The following is a 23,781-nucleotide window of genomic DNA, read 5'->3' as shown; positions in this document are numbered from 1 at the left end:
TCTGACTCTGCCTTGGATTACGAACCTCTGCCTGCCCTCGACCTGCCCTTTTTCTGCCCCTTTGTTATAATAAATATTCGGAGAACCGAACTATCTGCCTCCTGTCTCTGCATCTGGGTCATATCCTGTGTCATGATATAAATGTGTTAACTGCATGTCACTTTGGATAAAAGCATCTGCTAAATGCCCACCATCATTACTATTGAACTGTTTGATGACAGTTCTCAACTTTTCAATCAATGTCGCCGTGGTCGGCTGGATGTGGTCTCTGATAGCTGCAGGATTTATCATCATTGATCAAATGTTCAATCCACTTCAACGCTTGAGTGATCAAGGTATCTCCTTGTGCTAATGAATCTCTGTGTCTGCCTCCCAAATGCTACCCTATTACCTAGTGCACTACTTTTGGCCAGGGCCCATAGGGTTCCCATATGGCCATGGTCAAGAGTAATGCACTATGTAGGGAATAGGGTGCCATTTGGGACACAACCTCTTATTAAGGCACAAGGCGAGACCCAGATGCAGACACAGGAGGCAGATGGTTGGAGTCTTACATTGTTTATTAATCCAAAAAGGGGTAGGCAAGAGAATGGTCGTGTACAGGCAAAAGGTCAAAACCAGTTCAGAGTCCAATAGGTACCGAAGGGCAGGCAGATTCAAGGTCAGTGCAGGCAGGATGACCGGGCAGGCGGGAACGTAGTCCAGAGTCAGGCAGTGATCAAAACCAGGGAGACTAGCAAAAGAGAATAGAAAAGGAGTATGGGGAAAAACACACTGGCTGACTTGACTAAACATACAAGACAAACTGGCATAGAGAGACAGGAAACACAGGGATAAATACACTGTGGAAAATAAGGGACACCTGGAAGGGGTGGAGACAATCACAGGGACAGGTGAAACAGATCAGGGCGTGACACCTCTGCATATACAGTACATTCCACACTAATTTATATGGAGCACTAGTGTGGATGAGTGTCTAGAATATCTTTCGTTCCATTTACTTAACACTTTCCTTTTTGTCTGAGCCTATATAACAAAGCAGAGGAGACCCTCTCAGTGTGAAAGGTGTCTAGCCAGGAGTTAAACTTTAGATCTGTAGATAGTGGAACTGTCCCAAAAAAGGACTGTATTCCATGTTCTATTCATTTCTTGTACAGACATCTTCTGAACCATCATCTTGTGACGTGAAACAGTGAAGTAGGGAAATGTCACAGACTCAGTGAAGTCAAATAATAGCATCACATATTCAGGCTGCGTCTCAAATGGCACCCTAGTGCACTACTTTTGACCAGGGCCCTACAACAAAGGTGTACATTCTAACCTCTCTTGACCTCTAACCTCTGACCCCTAACCTCTGACCTGTGACCCCCACAGCTCCACTCAGATATGGACCTAGGGGATGGCTCAATCAAGTACATACTATCAGGAGATGGTGCTGGCACCACCTTCACCATTGATGACAGTACAGGAGACATCCATGCCATCAAGAGGCTGGACCGCGAGGTCAAGGCCCAGTACCAGCTGCAAGCCCAGGCCTGGAACAGACAGACAGACCGACCCCTAGAGCCCAAATCTGAGTTTATCGTTAAGATCCAGGACATCAATGATAATGAACCTAAGTTCCAGGATGGGCCCTACCAAGCCACCATACCTGAGATGTCAACCATCGGTGAGGCAGTAGAGATTGTGGTGGTCAGAGACCTTGAATGGATTTTACAATAGTGGAAACTCCCTCAAGCCAGTGGTTACACCAATGTTTTAAAATCCATGACAGAAAGTGTGTAAGTACACATTTTGGGAGAACTGTGGAGAAACGGCATATGAAGCCACAGGGTGCATCCAAAATGGCACCCTATTCCCTATGTAGTGCACTACTTTAGACCAGGGCTGGCACCCTATTCCCTATATAGTGCACTACTTTAAACCAGGGCTGGCACCCTATTCCCTATATAGTGCACTACTTTTGACCAGGACCATTTCAGAAACACAGCTAGAGAGTGTAGCTGGACGCCATGCTGCTGCCTCTAAACGTTCCATTCATCCATTCGTGAACAGTCTGCTTAGTTTTAATTCTAGTCGTTCAGTTAGCAAACTCTGTTTCTCTATTATACAGTATGTCTCTGTCTGTGCTGGTTATTCACAGCAGTGTGTTTCTGTGAGTAGTGTACGCTGGGAAGGAGATGAGGATGTTTGGTTATGTGCACACAATAGCCAAAATCATTTTGTCTCTGCAGTATCGTCATAATGCCATCAAAATTATCTCTCTGCTTACACACTGGGATACAATATTTATAAATCCACCAGTGAGTGCAGAGACCTTGAGGCGTCAAATAACTACACAGTTACCTCTAATAGCCTACACCTATTGTCAACATTGAAGGGGTTTTATGCAGATGTTCCAATCCATTTTGTAAACAGGCCTTGTTGAAATAGCCATATAGAAACAGAATGAGTCATTCCAGTTGTGTGGAAATATTTTTGCTCACCAAGTCACTCTATTTCTACTCCTCCCTCCCTCCCTCCTTCCCCAGGCACTGAGGTGATTCGGCTGACCGCTACAGATGCTGATGACCCTACATATGGTAACAGTGCCAGAGTGGTCTACAGCATTCTGCAAGGACAGCCATACTTCTCTGTGGAGCCCAAGACTGGTATGTAAAGCACAGGGGAAACGAAAAACCAAAAGTGTCAAAACATCGTCAGACCTGCATTAAGAATAGTAGTTACATTGGATGTGCTTTAGTTATGTTAGTAGACTTCCATGTGTTGGCACATAACTGAGGCACTCCCATCTGCTACTCCAGGAAACACACACACACATACAGGCTGAATGTAATACAGTTTGAACGTAAACACATATGGGACAAATCAACAGGGTTAAGAATGCCCTCTTGTGGCTGCCAATGGTAACAACTGGCAAATCCAAAATGAATAAGCAAATACAGTTGCAACAGCGGAGTTCCCCAACTGGTGGCCTGCAAGTCGAATTCGGCCCGCAGTTGATTTTATTTGGTCCCCCAAGATTTCTGAGCAAAAAATAAGTATATATACAGTACCAGTCAAAAGTTTGGACACACCTACTCATTCAAGGGTTTGTCTTTATTTTTACTATTTCCAGTGTTGAAAAATGTACTCAATTTAAAATAAAATTACTCAAGTAAAAGTGAAAGTCACCCAGTAAAATACTACTTCAGTAAAAGTCAAAAAGTATTTGGTTTTAAATGTGCTTAAGTTCAAAAGTAAAAGTATATATAATATATATATTTAAAATGTCTTATATTAAGCAAACCAGACAACACGATGATCTCCGCATGTGTGGTTCCCACCGCGAAGCATGGAGGAGGAGGTGTGATGGTGTGGGGGTGCTTTGCTGGTGACACTGTCTGTGATTTATTTAGAATTCAAGGCACACTTAACCAGCATGGCTACCACAGCATTCTGCAGCATTACGCTATCCCATCTGGTTTGCGCTTAGTGGGACTATCGTTTGTTTTTCAACAGGACAATGACCCAACACACCTCCAGGCTGTGTAAGGTATATTTGACCAAGGAGAGTGATGAATTGTTGCATCAGATGACCTGGCTTCCACAATCACCCAATTGAGATGGTTTGGGATGAGTTGGACAGCAGAGTGAAGGAAAAGCAGCCAACAAGCATATGTGGGAACTCCTTCAAGACTGTTGATAAAGCGTTCCAGGTGAAGCTGGTTGAGAGAATGCCAAGAGTGTGAAAAGCCGTCATCAAGGCAAAGGGTTGCTACTTTAAAGAACGCCAATATAAAATATATTTAGATTTGTTTAACACTTTTTTGGTTAACACATGATTCTATATGTGTTATTTCATAGTTTTGATGTCTTACTATTATTCTACAATGTATAAAATAGTAAAAATAAAGAAAAACCATTGAATGAGTAGCTGTGTCCAAACTTTTGACTGGCACATTTGCAAAAAAAAATCACAAAACCTGTTTTGGCTTTGTAATTATGGGGTAAGGTGTGTAGATTGATGGGGGGGAAAATATTTTAATTCATTTAAGAATAAGGCTGTAACGTAGCAAAATATGGAAAAAGTGAAGGGGTCTGAATACTTTCCGAATGAACTGTATATATGATCATATACAATATAAGCAAGGTTTCAAATGATGTTTTAGTCTAATGTTATATTTGTTTAGGCTTCTTGCGATAAATTTGCGGTCTCCAAATTATTGGTAATTATGTTCTGGCTTCCTGACTATCCGCTCAAGAAAAAATTCCCCTGCAGCTGAATCAAGTTGAAGATCCCTGAACTACAGTATACCATTCTGACTTCATTCGTTAAAAGAAGACACTGGCTGGTACTGAAATGGCACTCCCCTATTCCCTTTTGCACTATAGGGCTCCGCAAAAAAAAAATGGCACTACATTTTTAATACTGTGTTATTTTGTGCCCAGTCTAAGACATGTCCCTAATCTGCCTGACGACCCGTCATCTACTACACTGCTAACCCTCCCACACCATTTCAAACTGTGACCTCTCTCTCCTCTCCCCCCGTCCCCCTCTCTCTCTCTCTTATTGTCCACCCACTCTCTCTCTCTCCCCCTGTCCCCCCAGGCGTGGTGCGTGTGTCTCTGGCGGGCATGGACCGAGAGGTCAGAGAGATCTACTCCATCATCATCCAGGCCAAGGACATGGGAGGCCAGCTAGGGGGTCTGGCTGGAACCACTGTCGTCAACATCACCCTCAGCGACGTCAACGATAACCCACCCATGTTTGATCAGAGTAAGAAGCAGAACCTCCTCTCCTCTCCTGTGCCTTTATGTTTATTTGAATTCCATTCTTCATTTTATCTTCATAACTGTTGAATTCCTTGTCATCATTCTCATTAACTATCTCCATCCCTCTCCACTCCTTTTGTTCTTCCTCTTCTGTCTTCAAAGATGGTGGATAAATGAAGATGTCCCACTCAGGCCGTTTACCACTGAGGCCGTTTTCTTTTTACATTTCAGGTCTACTTAAGGGGTGGCTCTCCCATAGACACCAATGTGACGGCAGCTGGGTCTGGTCTACTTAGTTCATTGACTGTATATGAGTCCGAAAAAATGGGAGTGGGATGTGTCGCTTCCTGTTCCGTCTCTGCTGTCCTCTCCTCTTGCTCTTTCTCTCCAGCCCTCTCCACCACTTAATCAACAGTGTATCCCCTCGCTTGTCCCTCTCCTTCAGACCATGCTCTCTCTCTCCTTCCTCCTCATCATCTACTTTGGCCACCAGTCTGTCACCAGCCCATTAACCCTCCCCACTCTCACATTATTCTTTCTATCCTCATCATCCCTCCATCTACCCCCCTCCCCCACCCTCTCACTACTCTCTCTCTTTCCATCCCTCCTCGGCCACCAGTCGCCCCATCTCTTTCTCTCTTTCTCTTTACCCGGCCACCAGTTCCATTCCGGCCCCAATGCTGTCTCTTTGATTGACCCTATTCCTGATCTCCACATTACCGTCCAATGAGAGATCAGCAGTTCATCTCTCTCTATCATCTATCTATCCCCAGCCATCCCCTAGCTTTCTGCCTGACTGGTGGTCTCGTCTTTTCCTCACTCTCCCCCCTTATTTCCCCCACGCCCCCCTCTCTTCTCTCAAATTAGTCACATCGCTTAAATGAGACTTTAATACGTTGTGAGGAGCTTCGGGTGCACTTGTCTGACAACCATAATGTGTGACCGTTTCAGTTCAGACAGAGGGAGCACGGCAAATTGAGAACCGCTGTCACCCCTGTTTTTGAAATTAGGTTAAATTGTTGAAATTAATTCTCGTTGACCCATAAGACAATACAAACCAATTTACGAACCGTCTCTCAGACTGAACCAATTTGTGCTCAACGGTCTGTGGTTTATCCTTCTAATGTCCTGGTGTAATTACATAAATGTGGCACCCTCTAGAGGAACAATGAGCTAACACATGTTATTACATAATAACTCATCAACTAAAGAAATGCATTTAACTCTCTCTCTCCTCTCTCCTTCCCCTTCTCAGAGCTGTATCAGATGAGTGTTCTGGAGTCGGCTCCCGTGGGGTCTGTTGTGGGTCGTATCCGGGCGAAGGATCGTGACATTGGCATCAATGCAGAGATGAGGTATAGCATCATTGACGGAGACGGGAGGGACACCTTCGACATCAGCACAGACCCCACCAATCTGTTTGGCATCATCACCATCAAAAAGGTACAGAGGGTAGACATCAATGAAAGGTTACACCAATGAAAACACACACACAGGGGTAGACTTCAATGAAAGGTAATGACATGCTTTGAGTGTCCTCTGACAGAGGACAGAGGAGTCGACACAGCGGTAAATGACTAAAATGTAAATGCAAAAAGTCACATTGAACTCAATTTAATTTAGATTCATTATTTGATTGATAACCAGTTGATTCACTCCTAGTGGATCCTTTCTCAACCCACCTGTAAATCTTTTTTTTGTGGAGGTGCCTAAGTGCAAAGAAACCCCCGCAACCTCTTTATTTAACTATTTATATGAATTATACCTATGATACAATGTACCTACTAATGCAGTAAACATGTCTCTCTCCCCACTAGCCTCTGAACTTTGAGAGCAAAGCAAGCTACACTCTGAAGATAGAAGGAGTCAACACACACCTGGACCACCGTTTTCTGGACAAGGGCCCGTTCAGCCATGTTACCATTGTTCACGTCAGCGTAGAGGATATAGACGAGCCCCCAGAGTTTAGCTCTGCTGCGTACTACATAGAGGTCTCTGAAGAAGCAGAGATCGGCACAGTGTTCAAGACGGTCTCTGCCAGGGACCCTGATGCTTCCAATAACTCCATCAGGTGAGGACAGGGTTAACAACAAAATAACACCCAAAATGTTTTAACCAATGTCATGCAATGTCATCTTGTGGCCAGATGGTGTCAGTGTGGTATTGGAGTGTACAAGGCTGTGTTTAAAAAGAAACATTGAGCTGATATGACAGTGACAGGTCTGAGTGATATCGACAATGGGCTATGCGATTTTAGTTAATTGGAAATGAAGATGATGTTAATGATCTGGCATTTTTAAGGACCCTAGTCAGTCAAAGCGTACTGGATTGTGTGGTATTAGGAGACTTTCCCATTGTTTTAAATTATGCAGTGTGTTTACCTCACTCACAGAGCAGATGTTGGGTTAGAGTGGAGCGTAGTGTCACTGCGCATCCCAAATGGCACCCTAATTCCTTAAATAGTGCATTACACTCAGTCAAATGTTATATCTGTTTGGGCTTCTTGAGGTCAATTTGCAGCAATGTACAATATCCCAGCCCTATATCTAGAGGATATAGGGGGATATTTATCTAGAGGATATAGGGCTGGGAAATACACTAAGGGTCAGGGGCTCATCTGACACTGCTACTTATCAACATTCACATGATAACTTGAAGCTAAACATTTTTGGATTGTCAGATTTGAAAATCTTTCAATTTTGGAATGAGCTTGTCGAACAGCTCATTCCAAAATCATGGAATGGTCCCCCCTTTGCTGCTATAACAGCCTCCACTCTTTTGGGAAGGCCTTCCACTATGTTGGAACATTGCTGCTGGGACTTTCTTCCATTCTGCTACAAAAGCTTTAGTGAGGCCGGGCACTTATGTTGGGAGATTAGGCCTGACTCGCAGTCGGTGTTCCAATTCATCCCAAAGGTGTTCGATGGGGTTGAGGTCAGAGCTCTGTGCAGACCAGTCAAGTTCTTCCACAACGATCTCGACAAACAGTTTCTATATGGACCTTGCTTTGTGCATGGGGTCATTGTCATGCTGAAACAGGAAAGGGCCTTCCCCAGAATGTTGCCACAAAGTTGGAAATGCAGAATCGTCTAGAATGTCTTTGAATGCTGTAGATTTCATTTCACTGGAACTAACGGGCCTAGTCTCAGACCATTATTCCTCCTCCACTAACTTAACAGTTGGTACTATGCATTGCGAGAGGTAGCGTACTCCTGGCTTCCGCCAAACCCAGATTTGTCAGTCGGACTGCCAGATTGTGAAGCGTGATTCATCACTCCAGAAAACATGTTTCCACTGCACCAGAGCCCAATGGCGGCGAGCTTTACACCACTCCAGCCGACACTTGGCATTGTTTCATAGTGAAACCCATTTCATGAAGCTCCCGACAAAGTTATTGCGCTGATGTTGCTTCCAGAGGCAGTTTGGAACTCGGTAGTGAGGGTTGCAACCGAGGACAGACAATTTTTACACGTATTCGCTTCAGCACTCGGTGGTCCCATTCTGTGTGCTTGTGTGGCCTACCACTTCATGGCTGAGGCGTTGTTGCTCCTAGACGTTTCCAATTCACAATAACAGCACTTACTGTTGACCGGGGCAGTTCTAGCAGGGTAGAAATTTGACGAACTGACTTGTTGGAAAGATGGCATCCTATGACGGTGCCACGTTGAAAGTCACTGAGCTCTTCAGTAAGGACATTCTAGTGCCAATGTTTGTCTATGGAGATTGCATGGTTGTGTGCTCGATTTTATACAGCTGTCAGCAACGGGTGTGGCTGAAAATAGCCGAATCCACTAATTTGAAGGGGTGTTTACATACTTTTATATATATAGTGTATACATTTCTCGCCATTAAAATGAACTGCTATTTCAGAATGCTGGTATTCCAATGTTATCCCTCTTTGTAAAGCTGTGTTGGGAGTGTCTGTTAGATAATGTGGCTTTAGTGAATATATTACAACCCCTCAGTCTCATCAAGTGTCCCAAATGGCACTCTATTCCCTGTTTAGTGCAATAGGGAATAGGGTGCCATTTGGGGGACACGCTTGAAGCAGATAGAGAAAGCTCTGGGAATTATGTGTGTGAGGATGCAAATAAAACCAGCCCTGTGAGCATGGCTACAGTAAGAGCACCAACCTTGAACTGCAATTGTTTCACGGGGGCCAAATGGTGTGGCTAACATTACTATATGACAGACAACGTATGCGTCCCAAATTGCACCTTTTCCCCTATGTAACGCATTACTTTTGACCAAGACCCATTGGGAATAAGGTTGACCTTAAATGGGGGAATCAATACAACAGGAGAGAGGAGGCCTTTCTCTCTCCCTCTTTCTCTCAACACTTGCTGTCTCAAACTGTCACTGGCAAACACACACACACACAAACCATAGAGTGATATTAATAGTGCTCCTTTAGGGGGATCTTCCCCTGCCATCGTCTATGCTGGGCATGTTCCCTGCGTGTGTCTGTGTGTGTGTCTGTGTGTGTGTCTGTGTGTGTGTGTGTGTGTGTGTGCGCGCGTGCGTGCGTGCGTGCGTGCGTGCGTGCGTGCGTGCGTGCGTGTGTGTTTGGTCTAAACCAGTCTGACAGACCAGGCGATCCTGCCAAGGACTCTCTCTGTGTATAGCTGAGAACTCTCTCCATTTTCTCTGTGTGTACTGCTGCACAATGATGGGTCAGGAAGCCTGCCTTTGGGAGTTTAGTTCACACTGAGTTTAGTTCACACTGAGACAGAAAGGAGAGCTAAGGAGGGAGGGAGGGAGGGAGGGAGGGAGGGAGGGAGGGAGGGAGGGAGGGAGGGAGGGAGGGAGGGAGGGAGGGAGGGAGGGAGGGAGGGAGGGAGGGAGGGAGGGAGATCACTGTACACAGAGCATAGGTTTGTTCTTTCAGGTCTTTCCCAGTAGGATTCTAAATCGACTTAATTTCCTTCTTTGAGACGCTATGAATATGGGATTAAACTGTGTCCTGCAGTAGTGCTCCCCCCACCCCCTATTAATCTGGCTTCATCTCTGAGTGTCTGTTTACTCATTGTTGCGTGATGTTCTCTGAGGAGCGCTTTGGAAAGTGGCCCGTGGTGGCAGGAGATGAGCCAGCCTGTGCAGCACAGCACAGTAAAGCCCATCGCAAGTATACACACACACACCAGCTCTGTGCTGCAGCTCAATTTGGCAGAATGCTGAGATATTGCTGATTCGATCACAACTGAGACGGTTTGAGGGGCAGTTTGTCATACCTCCAAACTTTACCGCAATTCCTTATTAAATAAAGCGTAATTTCCATTGGCACTTTGAAGTCAACCCGGGTTGGGCTGGCATTGGTGGGCTAGCTCGAATTGCATTTCCCTTACAAAAGAAGATTTCAGTTTTGAAACTGCAGTCAAAGTGTAGTAACTGCATTCAACTGTGGTATTTGGACGCAGTAATTGCAGAATACCTGTAGTGTACTGCAGTTATACAGCTGTCGTAGCGTTTGCTGTCATTAAATGTGAAGACTGTTATATAATCAAATAAATTCTCTATGAGTAATTATTCCATGATTAAACGAATCACGGAATAGTAATTAACTAGGAAGTTGAGGCACCACGGGAAAATGTTGTTTATAGAGTTACAATTTCCTGAAAATAATTCTTCAGATATTTTATTACCTTATTGATTACAGTTTTCTATTCATGTATTATTACCTCATCAGTCTCATTCCTGAATGTTGCAAACCCTTGGATATCTGCACGATTCCTAACATTAATCATGAATTAGCGATATACAAATTGGCTTAACTATTTATTTACTAACTAACTAATCAATCACATAATTACATGAACACACACACAGTAGGTCATACATTGGTTACTAACATGACACAAAGAAAAGTCCCTAGTGGACGAAACCAATATGATAGCTTGGTAGACAAAGGAAAGGGGTGGGGACAGCTCAGGAGGAGGAAATTCTGAGTCAATAACTACATTCATGGAAATGCTAATACTTTGAACATGAACAACCTCTGATTCGAAAATACATTTCAATTTACATATTTACGAGTGTATGCCTTTGTTGTCCCTTTCTGCGATCACCGGTCCGTCTGCTGAACAAATATTCGACAGAAAGTCTCTGATTTGTCCACCAGAGATCAAAGTATTTCGTAGTTGTAGCTTGTTATAATGGATATGTCAGAGTACCATTCGGTCGTTCGACTGGTTGCGTTTACCAGACTAAAGTACTTAAACAGCTGCAGCCTGAATAATTGTTCTTTAGTTTGTAGATTTCTTAGCCATTTCAACGTGGGAATGATCTCCACGTTCTCTGGTCTTGTCCATTGGTAGAGTTGCCAACCATTTCAACATGTAGCGACAGCTTCCATGTTTTCTGGTCTAATGTAAATTTTGTCGGAAGTGGGCTTTATACTTTTAGTATAAAAGGGGGCATTCCATGACACCGTGTAATATCTGTGCTCACGGGGGCGTGGCAACTGACTGATCATAAGTCACTATGAAAAACAATTAACATTTGGATCACATTGTTATCTTTCCAAAAGTATTCTTATGATTAATAATTTATTTTATACAACATTCAGATGCAAACCTCATAATTGAGAAGTGTATACAAACAAAGAAACAGTATTGTGTGTCTCCTGTCCTTCATGAGGTCACCAAATGAAACAAACTCAAGACTTTTCCTTAAGTGTCCACGGACCACTAAAACTGCTTGGAATACAGCGTGGGAGAGAGAGGACACTGTAGAGCTGACCCACCGTAACCTGATCCTTCAGATCTTCACAGGAGAGTTATGACCCTGCACTCTGACTGCAGTTACACTGAAAAATTACTGCAGTAAAAAAAACGGTGTAATTTTGGACGTAGTATTTGCAGTGTACTGCAGTTATACTGCACTCTGACTGCAAACTTTTTTCATAAGGGTGCCCCCAGAATTTAGAAAGTTTGTCATGTTATGAAAGTGCATGAACACACACGACCCTTCCCCAAATATATTTCAGTTTTGAAACTGTAGTAAAAGTGTAGTAACTGCGGTCGACTGTGGTATTTTGGATGCAGTAGTTACAGAATAACTGCAGTGTACTGCAGTTGAACTGCAGTTATTCTGCAATCTAACTGCAGTTACACTGCAGTAAAAAACGGTGTTATTATGGTATACTCCAGTTAGAGTGCAGTATAACTGCAGTTCAACTGCAGTAATTCTGTAATTCCTGCGTCTAAAATGCCAAGCTCATGTGGCACAATGTATCTGATGCCGCGTGACCACGTGCAGCCCACGCATGTCAGTTGGAGCGCGGGAGCTTCCAGTTCAATGCACTCACTATACTTTACGGCTACGGTTAACTTGAATAAAGAAGAACTCATGTTAAAAAGAACAATTTTCTTTAGTATTTCTTGAACAAGAAGATGCAAAAGCTCATGCAATAGATACAGATATGTGCATGCTTTATATTCACACCCCTTGACCTTTTCCACATTTTGTTGTATAACAAATTGCATTTAAATGTATTTACTTGATATTTTTGGGTCACTGGCCTACACACAATACCCCATAATGTCAAAGTGGAATTATGTTGAAAATGTTTTTTACAAATGAATTAACAATGAAAAGCTGAAATGTCTTGATTCAATAATTATTCAACCCCTTTGTTATGGCACCCCTAAACAGTTTTTGCATGGACATTTCAAACACAGATACAACCACAAAGACTAGAGATGATTTCCAATGCCTCGCAAAGAAGGGCAACTATTGGTAGATTGCAGACACTGAATATCCCGTTGAGCATGGTGAAGTTATTAATTACACTTTGGATGGCGTATCAATACACCCAGTCATTACAAATATACAGGTGCCCTTCCAAACTCAGTTGCCGGAGAGGAAGGAAACCACTCAGGGATTTCACCATGAGGCCAATGGTGACTTTAAAACAGTTAAAGAGTTTAATGGCTGTGATAGGAGAAAACTGTCGATGGATCAACAACATTGTAGTTACTCAACAATAATAGCCTAAATGACGGAGTGAAAGAAGGGAGACTTTATAGAATAAAAATATTCCAAAACATGCATCCAAAACAAGTCACTAAAGTAATACTGCAATAAATGTGGCAAAGCAATTCACTTTTTGACCTGAATACAAAGTGTAATATTTCTGGCAAATCCAATACAACACAACACATGACTGATTACCACTCTCCATATGTTCAAGCATAGTGGTGTCAGGTTTTGGCCAGGAATGTTCAGGTTTTGTTCACTAGATGTCCCCCTTGCACCTTTTTTGTACCTTTTGTTTTTTCTTGCCCTAATTATTGTTTGCACCTGTAAGTCATTCCCTTGTTAGTATTTAACCCTGTGTGTTCCTCAGTTCCTTGCTCAGTGTTTGTATGTTAGCACCCAGCCCCAGCCTTTGTGAACATTTTTCTCTTGTTGAATTTTCCAGAGGTTCTCTGGTTTTGTTCTCGTGTATTTTTGGATTGATCTTTTGAGGTTTGTTTTTTCCCTTGCTGTTTTTACCACTTTGTGGATTTTCTTTTGTATTTTGGAAGATATCTATTTTTTATTAAACCACCATCTCTAGTACTGCTGTGTCTGCCTCATCTTCTGGGTTCTGCCAATTATTAGTGACTGTTTCTCGCACCGGGTCCTGACAAGTGGTGGCTGTAATCATTATGGATTGGGGAGTTTTTCAGGATAAAAAAAAGAAACAGAGTTGAAAAAAACTTTAATTGTTGGACATAAAAGACTGTAAACACATTAGGAAATCAGCTCCAAGCAATTTTAAGTTAAGAAATCTGTTCCCAAGTATTCCCATGCATAATGGAGAGACACATGATCGTATTCAAATGTAAGCAACGTTTGAAATTATTATATTTTAGTCAAACATTATATCTGTTTGTGCATCTTGCAGTCAATTTGCAGTCCAGAAAAAAACGGCCCAAGGCTGAATCTAGTTGATGATCCCTGTCCTACATGCTGACCAGACTAACTCTGAACTAACTACATTAATTTGAGGAAAGGTCGAAAAGTATTAAACATGAATAGCTTCCTGTTGCTAGCTCATTTGTCCTGGGATATAAACATTGGGTTGTTATATTACCTGAAATGCACAAGGTCCTCTACTTCAACAATTAATCCACAGATTTTATTTATTTATTTATGTTTCTAGTAATCTCTCCTCCTTCAGGCTTCTTCTTCTTCTTTGGACTTACGTGGGTAAGTGCCTTGCAAAAGTATTCATCTCCCTTCGCATTTTTCATATTTTGTTGCATTACAACCTGTAATTTAAATGAATTTTAATTTGGATTTCATGTAATGGACATATTCAAAATACTCCAAAATGGTGAAGTGAAATGAATAAAATAACTTGTTTAAAAAATTTAACAAAAAATTAAACGGAAAAGTGGTGCGTGCATATGTATTCACCCCCTTTCCTATGAAGCCCCTAAATAAGATCTGGTGCAACCAATTACCTTCAGAAGTCACAAAATTAGTTAAATAAAGTCCACCTGTGGGCAATCTAAGTGTCACATGATCTGTCACATGATCTCAGTATATATACACCTGTTCTGAAAGGCCCCAGAGTCTGCAACATCACTAAGCAAGGGGTACCACCAAGCAAGTGGCACCATGAAGACCAAGGAGCTCTCCAAACAGGTCATGGACAGAGTTGTGGAGAAGTACAGATCAGGGTTGGGTTATAAATAAATATCAGAAACCCACGGAGTACCATTAAATCCATTATTAAGAAATACAAAGAATATGCCACCACAACAAGCCTGCCAAAAGAGGGCCGCCCACCAAAACTCACGGACCAAGCACGGAGGGCATTATTCAGAGAGGCAACAAAGAGACCAAAGATAACCCTGAAGGAGCTGCAAAGCTCCACAGAGGAAATTGGAGTATCTGTACAAAGGACCACTTTAAGCCACGTAGCTGGGCTTTACGGAAGACTGGCGAGTAAAAAACATTGCTTAAAGAAAAAAATAAGCAAACACATTTGGTGTTCGCCTAAAGGCATGTGGGAGACTCCCCAAACATATGGAAGAAGGTACTCTGGTCAGATGAGACTAAAATGTATCTTTTTGGCCATCAAGGAAAACGCTATGTCTGGCGCAAACCCAACACCTCTCATCACCCCGAGAATACCATCCAGTGAAGCATGGTGGTGGCAGCATCATGCTGTGGGGATGTTTTTTTTCGGCAGGGACTGGGAAACTGGTCAGAATTGAAGGAATGATGGATGGCGCTAAATACAGGAAAATTATTGAGGGAAACCTATTTCAGTCTTCCAGAGATTTGAGACTGGGACGGAGATTCACCTTCCAGCAGGACAATGGCCCTAAGCATACTGCTAAAGCAACACTCGAGTGGTTTAAGGGGAAACATTTAAATGTCTTGGAATGTCTAGTCAAAACCCAGACCTCAATCCAATTGAGAATCTGTGGTACAACTCAAATATTGCTGTACACCAGCAGAACCCATCCAACTTGAAGGAGCTGGAGCAGTTTTGCCTTGAAGAATGGGCAAAAATCCTAGTGGCTACATGTGCCAAGCTTATAGAGACATACCCCAAGAGACTTCCAGCTGTAATTGCTGCAAAAGGTGGCTCTACAAAGTATTTACTTTGGGGGGTGAATAGTTATGCACGCTCAAGTTTTCAGTTTTTTGTCTTATTTCTTATTTGTTTCACAATAAAAAAATATTTTGCATCTTCGCACCTTTCGCAAGACACTGTATATGCTCCTAAAAAACATTCGGGAGATGGCACATGGGTATATTCTCCTAAAAACCAATGAGGAGCTTGGAGAGGCGGAACTTGCAGCGCGTCAAGCGTCACAAATAGATTCAAGATCTATTTCAGTGCCTGGCTACGCAGACTCTCGTTGACACACGCGAGCAGAGTGGGTGCAATGATTGAGTAACATGAATGTGTACATTTATTTTGAAATGCTTGCGCACGTGACACGAGTGGTGTGGTTGGCATGTTAGAGACTTACCCAGAAAGACTCGCAGCTATAATCACTGCCAAAGGTGATTCTAACACGTATTGACTCTGGGTTGAATCTAATCAAGATATCGTCGTGTTATATTTTTCCTAGATTTTGTACAATTGTTGGAATTTTTCTTCCACTTTCACATTACCAAGTATTTTATGTAGATCTTGGAGAAAAAAAAGACAATTAAATCCATTGTAATAACACTTTGTAACAAAACTAAATGTGGAAGAGGTCAAGGGGTGTGAATACTTTCTAAAGGCAATGTATATAAATATCAGATAAGTGTTACTCAACATTGGTTACCCTTGTGTCCCTCTGTCACCAGGTATTCCATAGAGATGACCACCGACCTGGGGAAATATTTCTACATTGACATCACTTCCGGGGCGTTGATGACGGTGCTGTCGCTGGACAGAGAAGAGTTATCCTGGCATAACATCACCGTCCTGGCAATGGAGATGAGTATGTCACACACACACACACACACACACACACACACACACACACACACACACACACACACACACACACACACACACACACACACACACACACACACACACACACACACACACACACACACACACGTACACACACACACACACACACACACGCACACACACAAATGACACCCTATTGTCTACATAGTACAAAAGAAGTGCACTATATAGGGAACATGGTGCCATTTGGGAGAAAGCCACATACAGTATGCTACATACACACATACAGTGGGGAGAACAAGTATTTGATACACTGCCGATTTTGCAGGTTTTCCTACTTACAAAGCATGTAGAGGTCTGTCATTTTTATCATAGGTACACTTCAACTGTGAGAGACGGAATCTAAAACAAAAATCCAGAAAATCACATTGTATGATTTTTAAGTAATTAATTTGCATTTTATTGCATGACATAAGTATTTGATACATCAGAAAACCAGAACTTAATATTTGCTACAGAAACCTTTGTTTGCAATTACAGAGATCATACGTTTCCTGTAGTTCTTGACCAGGTTTGCACACACTGCAGCAGGGATTTTGGCCCAATCCTCCATACAGACCTTCTCCAGATCCTTCAGGTTTCGGGGCTGTCGCTGGGCAATACGGACTTTCAGCTCCCTCCAAAGATTTTCTATTGGGTTCAGGTCTGGAGACTGGCTAGGCCACTCCAGGACCTTGAGATGCTTCTTACGGAGCCACTCCTTAGTTGCCCTGGCTGTGTGTTTCGGGTCGTTGTCATGCTGGAAGACCCAGCCACGACCCATCTTCAATGCTCTTACTGAGGGAAGGAGGTTGTTGGCCAAGATCTCGCGATACATGGCCCCATCCATCCTCCCCTCAATACGGTGCAGTCGTCCTGTCCCCTTTGCAGAAAAGCATCCCCAAAGAATGATGTTTCCACCTCCATGCTTCACGGTTGGGATGGTGTTCTTGGGGTTGTACTCATCCTTCTATTCCTCCAAACACGGCGAGTGGAGTTTAGAGCAAAAAGCTCTATTTTTGTCTCATCAGACCACATGACCTTCTCCCATTCCTCCTCTGGATCATCCAGATGGTCATTGGCAAACTTCAGACGGGCCTGGACATGCGCTGGCTTGAGCAGGGGGACCTTGCGTGCGCTGCAGGATTTTAATCCATGACGGCGTAGTGTGTTACTAATGGTTTTCTTTGAGACTGTGGTCCCAGCTCTCTTCAGGTCATTGACCAGGTCCTGCCGTGTAGTTCTGGGCTGATCCCTCACATTCCTCATGATCATTGATGCCCCACGAGGTGAGATCTTGCATGGAGCCCCAGACCGAGGGTGATTGACCGTCATCTTGAACTTCTTCCATTTTCTAATAATTGTGCCAACAGTTGTTGCCTTCTCACCAAGCTGCTTGCCTATTGTCCTGTAGCCCATCCCAGCCTTGTACAGGTCTACAATTTATCCCTGATGTCCTTACACAGCTCTCTGGTCTTGGCCATTGTGGAGAGGTTGGAGTCTGTTTGATTGAGTGTGTGGACAGGTGTCTTTTATACAGGTAACGAGTTCAAACAGGTGCAGTTAATACAGGTAATGAGTGGAGAACAGGAGGGCTTCTTAAAGAAAAACTAACAGGTCTGTGAGAGCCGGAATTCTTACTGGTTGGTAGGTGATCAAATACTTATGTCATGCAATAAAATGCAAATTAATTACTTAAAAATCATACAATGTGATTTTCTGGATTTTTGTTTTAGATTCCGTATCTCACAGTTGAAGTGTACCTATGATAAAAATTACAGACCTCTACATGCTTTGTAAGTAGGAAAATCTGCAAAATCGTCAGTGTATCAAATACTTGTTCTCCCCACTGTATCTGGTTTATTTTGAATGAGGCCACATTATTATATTATATTGTATTGTGTGATAATATAAAACAGACTTGTACACAGCGGGAGTTTTCAGGACCCAGGAGAGTCACCTTCAGTCTCCTTGTTTTGTTTTTGTTTGTTTGGAATGCACACTAACGAGGGGAGCTTTGTTTTAATTAATGGCTTCATTGAATAGAACACACCTTATTTGGGTCAAATTGGCACATATGACTCAATTGGTTATCAGAAGGAGAGGGGGGTGGAGAGGGACAGGGACAAAAGAAGACAGCAGAGGAATAGAGATTATCCAGTGTGGTGGGATGGCTGTGTTGTAACTGTAGGCCCCAGGGAGAGATGGAGGGGGAGAGAGAGAGAGTTGTTACTTGGAGTCTACACACACATGCAGCGCAGAGAGCCATTCACCCTCAACTGGAGAGTGCCAAAGTCAAGCTATTGATTGATCAATTGTTTGATGAAAGCTGAGAAAGTAGTTACTGCCTGCTAGCATTTCCATTGCCAATTACACAGCTGATTAAGGTATGCAAATGGTCATTTTGGACAATAACTGAATTGTAATCTTATTCTAAGCAACCATATTGAGTATTTCATCCTAGTCTGTCTTTCGGCATCGGCTAGTGTGTGTGTGTGTGTCTTGTACACTAACGTGTGTGTGTGTGTGTGTGTGTATGCGTGTGTGTTTTCTTCCAGGTAATCCCAGTATGATCGGGAGTGTGTCTGTAGCTGTGAAGATTCTGGACGTGAATGATAACCCTCCATCGCTGACACAGTACTTTGAAGCTTTCGTCTGTGAGAGTGCCAAGGCTGGACAGGTACAGAGGCATACACACACACACACACATACACACACACATGGAAGATACACACGCAAGACCTGAACAGAGGCAGACCAATAACCAGTATTTGCAGACCTGTGATTTTATCTTATGGAGAATTATTCAAAATGATGGAATACTGTAAAGAAATATCTGCATAATATGAATGTATGTAATATCTGTCAGTTTCACTCACAACTTGTCTCAGGTCAGCGATCCTAACTGTCTCTCTCTCCCATCTCCTGGCTGTTGTCTTGTTGTCTGGTGACCTAAGCTGATTCAGACAGTGACGGCAATAGACCCAGATGATCCTCTGGGAGGTCAGCACTTCTACTACAGCCTGGCACCAGAGGCTGCTAACAACCCCAACTTCACCCTCAGAGACAATCAAGGTAAATAAAGGCTTTATTATACAGCAGTAAAACCCCCCTAACTACCTGGACATTTTGTAACACTCAACCATTTTCTGTTGACATCATTTCCCTTTTGTGCTTAATTCTTTAGAGTCTAAGGTGTGGGTTCGATTTTGAATTTTAGGACCCCTTTAGGTGTCAAAAACAATAAAAAAAATATATGCAGGTATATTTGATAAAATATTGATTTAGACGTCTAAAGCCCATGGAAACTAAATGAATTGCAAATTCATAAATGGCAAAAAGGGACAGTCAAAAAAAATTATAATGAGAAAAAAGGTTTTGAAGTTGTCAAGCCCTGACCTTAGAGTTCCTTATTATTTTCTATGTTTGGTTAGGTCAGGGTGTGACTCGGGTGGGAAAGTCTATGTTTTCTATTTCTTTGTTTTTGGCCGTGTGTGTTTCCCAATCAGAGGCAGCTGTCTATCGTTGTCTCTGATTGGGGATCATACATAAGTTGTCATTTTCCTTTTGGGTTTTGTGGGATCTTGTTTTCTGTTTCGTGTCTGTACCTGACAGAACTGTGCACTTTCGTTTTCACTTTGGTTATTTTGTTTGAGTGTTTTTTTTAAATAAAAATCATGAACACTTTCCACGCTGCGCTTTGGTCCACTCCTTTCGACGAGAGCCGTAACAGAAGTGCCTGTCCTAAATCTAGGAGATATATAAAGGTGAAAAACTTACTTCATATTCCATATGTTTTTAAAAAAAACGGTACTGATTACCTTCAGACGAGTCATGTGACACTTGTGGGGGTCATAGAACAAAACGGAGAACACCATCGTGTTCGTGAGAATCTCCATTTTCCATAGAGGCGTGTTCGTGAGAATCTCCATTTTCCACATTAGTTTGCAGCCCAAATGGTTCAGACGCTACCAAACAAAGGTTGGCACATCGACAGTACCGTCTTCAGACGAGTCTGAAGGGGGTCGTAGAGGGTCGTGGAGCAAAACCATTAAGTTGTCATAAAAGTTTGCAGGTCAAACCTTTCAGATGCTACAGACGTTTACGTGAGAATTTTTTTGGGGGGATGACTCATGGTCTGACAAACACCGCTCTTGGTAATGATGTAACATACACTGAGTGTACATACATTAGGAACACCTTCCTAATATTAAGCTGCACCCCACCTTTTCCCTCAGAACAGCCTCAATTCATCAGGGCCTGGACTCTACAAGATGTGGAAAGCATTTCACGGGGGTTTCTGGCCCATATTGACTCCAATGCTTCCCAAATTGTGTCAATTTGGCTGGATGTCCTTTGGGTGGTGGACCATTCTTCATACGGGAAACTGTTGAGCATGAAAAACCCAGCAGCGTTGCAGTTCTTGACACACTCAAACCGGTGTGCCTGGCATCCATGTTTCAATTGTCTCAAGGTTTAATAATCCTTCTTTAACCTGTCTCCCCCCTTCATCTACACTGATTGATGTGGATTTAACAGGTGACATCAATAAGGGATCATAGCCTTCACCTGGAATCACCTGGTCAGTCTATGACATGGAAAGAGCATGTTCCTAATGTTTTGTCCACTCAGTGTATATACTGTATCTAACCAGGCTCCTCTCTCTCTTCGTCCCCGATGTAGACAACACAGCATGGATCCTGACGCGGCGTGGAGGCTGGTCTCAGCAGGACCAGTCAGTCTACTACCTTCCTATCTTTATCTCAGACAGAGAGCTGCCGGTCCAGACCAGCACCAGCACCCTGACTATCCGTGTGTGTAGCTGCGATGTGGAGGGCAACGTTATGTCCTGTAATGCTGAGGCCTACCACCTACCGGCTAGTCTGAGCAGAGGGGCACTCATCGCCATACTGGCATGTATCTTTGTGATGCTCGGTAGGTCATGATCTTGTTCTTTGAAGGGATTTTCTCCATTGCTGATCTGCTTTATACGTACTTAATAAGCTACTGTATATTTGTATTGTCTTTGTATACGATAACATCATATTCCACTCTTTTACCAAATCTATGCTTATATTGAATGTCTTAGTATAGTACACTAACTCACCAAACTCACTGAAGCAACCATTAACAATCTTCCATATTTGGGGTTCATGTTGTATCTGACCATGTCTCTTTTTTCTCCACTAGTGATGATCCTGCTCATGTTGTCCCTCCGGAGCCACCGTAAGAAGCCCTACCTGCACGATGAGGAAGACAACGTCCACGAGAACATCGTCCGCTACGATGACGAGGGGGGCGGAGAGGAGGACACCGAGGCCTTTGATATCGCTGCAATGTGGAACCCCCACGAGGCCCACCTAGTGGGGAAGCAACGTCAGGACATGCTGCCCGAAATCGAGAGCCTTTCACGCTACGTTCCCCTTGCATGTGTGGGCTGGCCAGGGAGTGTTTGTGTTGGTGGAGACAGCAACGTGCAGGGGTATGTGCTGTCCAAGCTCCTGGAGGCGGATTTGGACCCCTGCGCCCCACCTTACGACTCCCTACAGACCTACGCCTACGAGGGGGAGGGATCGGTGGCTGAGTCCCTGAGCTCGCTGCAGTCTGTGTGCTCCAATACTGATCACGAGTATGATTATCTCAATGACTGGGGGCCCAGGTTTAAGAAACTGGCAGAGATGTACGGGGTTCTGGAGACAAGCAACCCTCCCATGTGGTAGAGGGGCGGACGGAACGAAAGACTCACCCCTATATACACACATCTTATAGGAAAGAAGAGACTGAAACATAGAGACTGAAACGGAGACATGTAGAGAAACAGGAACAGAGAGAGAGAGAGAAATAGAGAGAATGCATTTGAAAGGTATGCTCCCCATAGAACTGCAGAATTTGCAATAGCACCACTGAGCATCGCCTATTCTCTATAGCCTTAGAGCTGGGTTGCCTCAACCCTGAGCTGGGTTGCTTCCTAGCTGTGTAGCTGCCATCACCACCCTTCCCCATCTCCAGGAGAGGCTTGAGAGTAGCCTGGACTGACTGACAGACAGCTAGCGTCACAAGGCCCTCAAAGCAAAGGGCTTCAAAGCACACGTTAGTTAACTCTATTGGCCGACCCAGGCCCTAGCCACAGGCGCCAGCAGCTCTTTGGTCCAAAGGGTCCCATTCCCCTCAGATGAACACAAGAGAGGGGAACGAGGGGAAAACAAGGGACTCAACATACTTAGCCTTACCTTCCTGCACACATTTACGCAGGACTCAAACAAACTCCGAAATGCTGACGTCTTTTTTGTTGGTTTGTTTTGACAATATTTTGGTTAAGACTTTGCTTTTTGTATTCCAAGCCACTATGACACAATGAAAAAAAAATGAAGCGGAAGATACATTTTTGATGACCTGTTTGTCATTATTGTTGCAACCATTTTGATTTGAAAACTGCAATTTTTTCCATTAAGGGTAACTTCAATATGTGTCCGTCTCTTATTAATTAATTTATTTTTTCATGTGCTGTATTTGTATTTCTTATAACTTATTTTGGGGAATCAAACAAACACTGGACTAGTGTTTGATGTTATCCCAAGGTTGTGGGATCGGCATAAAATATGTTCAAATATGTTCAAGAGATATGATGTAACATAAATGTTTCAATGGCGTCTAATTGCAATTCTGTGTTTCAAAGACAATGTTTCTCCCGGCATTTCTCAGTGTCTTGTTTCAGACATAGTAAGGGAGATGGAAACTCTGTAATCCTATTTGGATTTGAAGATTATTTGTTAAATGTATTGATTCATATTTTGTTAGTTTGAACCCTTTGTTGTTTTGCTGCTGGTTAGGAGCATAAAGCATGATCATGCATTCATCAGGAAATGTGTGTCCTCCAAATTGCACTCTATGCAAAGTAGTGCACTATATAGGAAATAGGGTGCAATAGGGTGCAACTTGGGACGCAGACACAACCTTTAAACTCTTGTTTTGAAATAAACTGTCCATGATACCGCAGCAGGACTGTGGGACGCAGACACAACCTTTAAACTCTTGTTTTGAAATAAACTGTCCATGATACCGCAGCAGGACTGAGGGACGTTACAGTATCTGTATCTGAAATGAAGGATGGCCAGTTACCGTAAATGTTTTACTCATCATTACAAACATAGCTGGATGAGTAAAACCAGGGGATGTACGATATGGTAAAAAGCATTTCATCAGGGTATCAGCCATGATTAGGGGTGTAGTCCAACTCTGCCATACATTGTTGCTTGATCTCAACCCTCGCATCCCGTCCCATAGACTTTGAAAACTTTGATAATCTGCTTCTTCAAGTGCCAAATGTAAAGAAGAAGAAAATGTATTTCAGCAAAACGACGCCAAATAAACAAAGGGACTTCTTTATCAAAGATGATGTGAAACAATAGGAGGAAATTTGGATCATTTTTGATTGGGTGGACTCTACTTGAAATATGTGTGGTGTCAGTTATGCTACAGTATGTGGTATTTGAATGTAGATATTTGTTGTATACTTGGTAATAAAATAAGAAAATGAACCATTTTGCTGTCGTCAAGTCAAGTTGCCA

At 43.0% G+C, this 23,781-nt stretch overlaps 1 protein-coding gene across 2 annotated transcripts in view; it reads left to right on the top strand.

Annotated features, from left to right (window-relative positions):
• Positions 1 to 23,222, top strand: part of LOC139532040 (cadherin-20-like) — a 142,937-nt gene extending 119,715 nt beyond the window's left edge. For both annotated transcript variants that reach the window (XM_071329152.1, XM_071329151.1), the window contains exons 3-12: positions 1,375 to 1,669; positions 2,532 to 2,651; positions 4,592 to 4,759; positions 6,011 to 6,198; positions 6,573 to 6,826; positions 16,060 to 16,196; positions 18,772 to 18,893; positions 19,171 to 19,288; positions 20,897 to 21,148; positions 21,404 to 23,222. In XM_071329152.1, coding sequence (XP_071185253.1) covers positions 1,375 to 1,669; positions 2,532 to 2,651; positions 4,592 to 4,759; positions 6,011 to 6,198; positions 6,573 to 6,826; positions 16,060 to 16,196; positions 18,772 to 18,893; positions 19,171 to 19,288; positions 20,897 to 21,148; positions 21,404 to 21,933 — 2,184 coding nt within the window. In that variant the 3' untranslated portion in view covers positions 21,934 to 23,222. The remainder of the gene's footprint in view (positions 1 to 1,374; positions 1,670 to 2,531; positions 2,652 to 4,591; positions 4,760 to 6,010; positions 6,199 to 6,572; positions 6,827 to 16,059; positions 16,197 to 18,771; positions 18,894 to 19,170; positions 19,289 to 20,896; positions 21,149 to 21,403) is intronic.
• Positions 23,223 to 23,781: the final 559 nt, after the last annotated feature.

Source organism: Salvelinus alpinus, chromosome 10, assembly GCF_045679555.1.
Source record: "Salvelinus alpinus chromosome 10, SLU_Salpinus.1, whole genome shotgun sequence".
NCBI lineage: Eukaryota > Metazoa > Chordata > Actinopteri > Salmoniformes > Salmonidae > Salvelinus > Salvelinus alpinus.
This window is presented reverse-complemented; position numbering and strand designations above follow the sequence as displayed.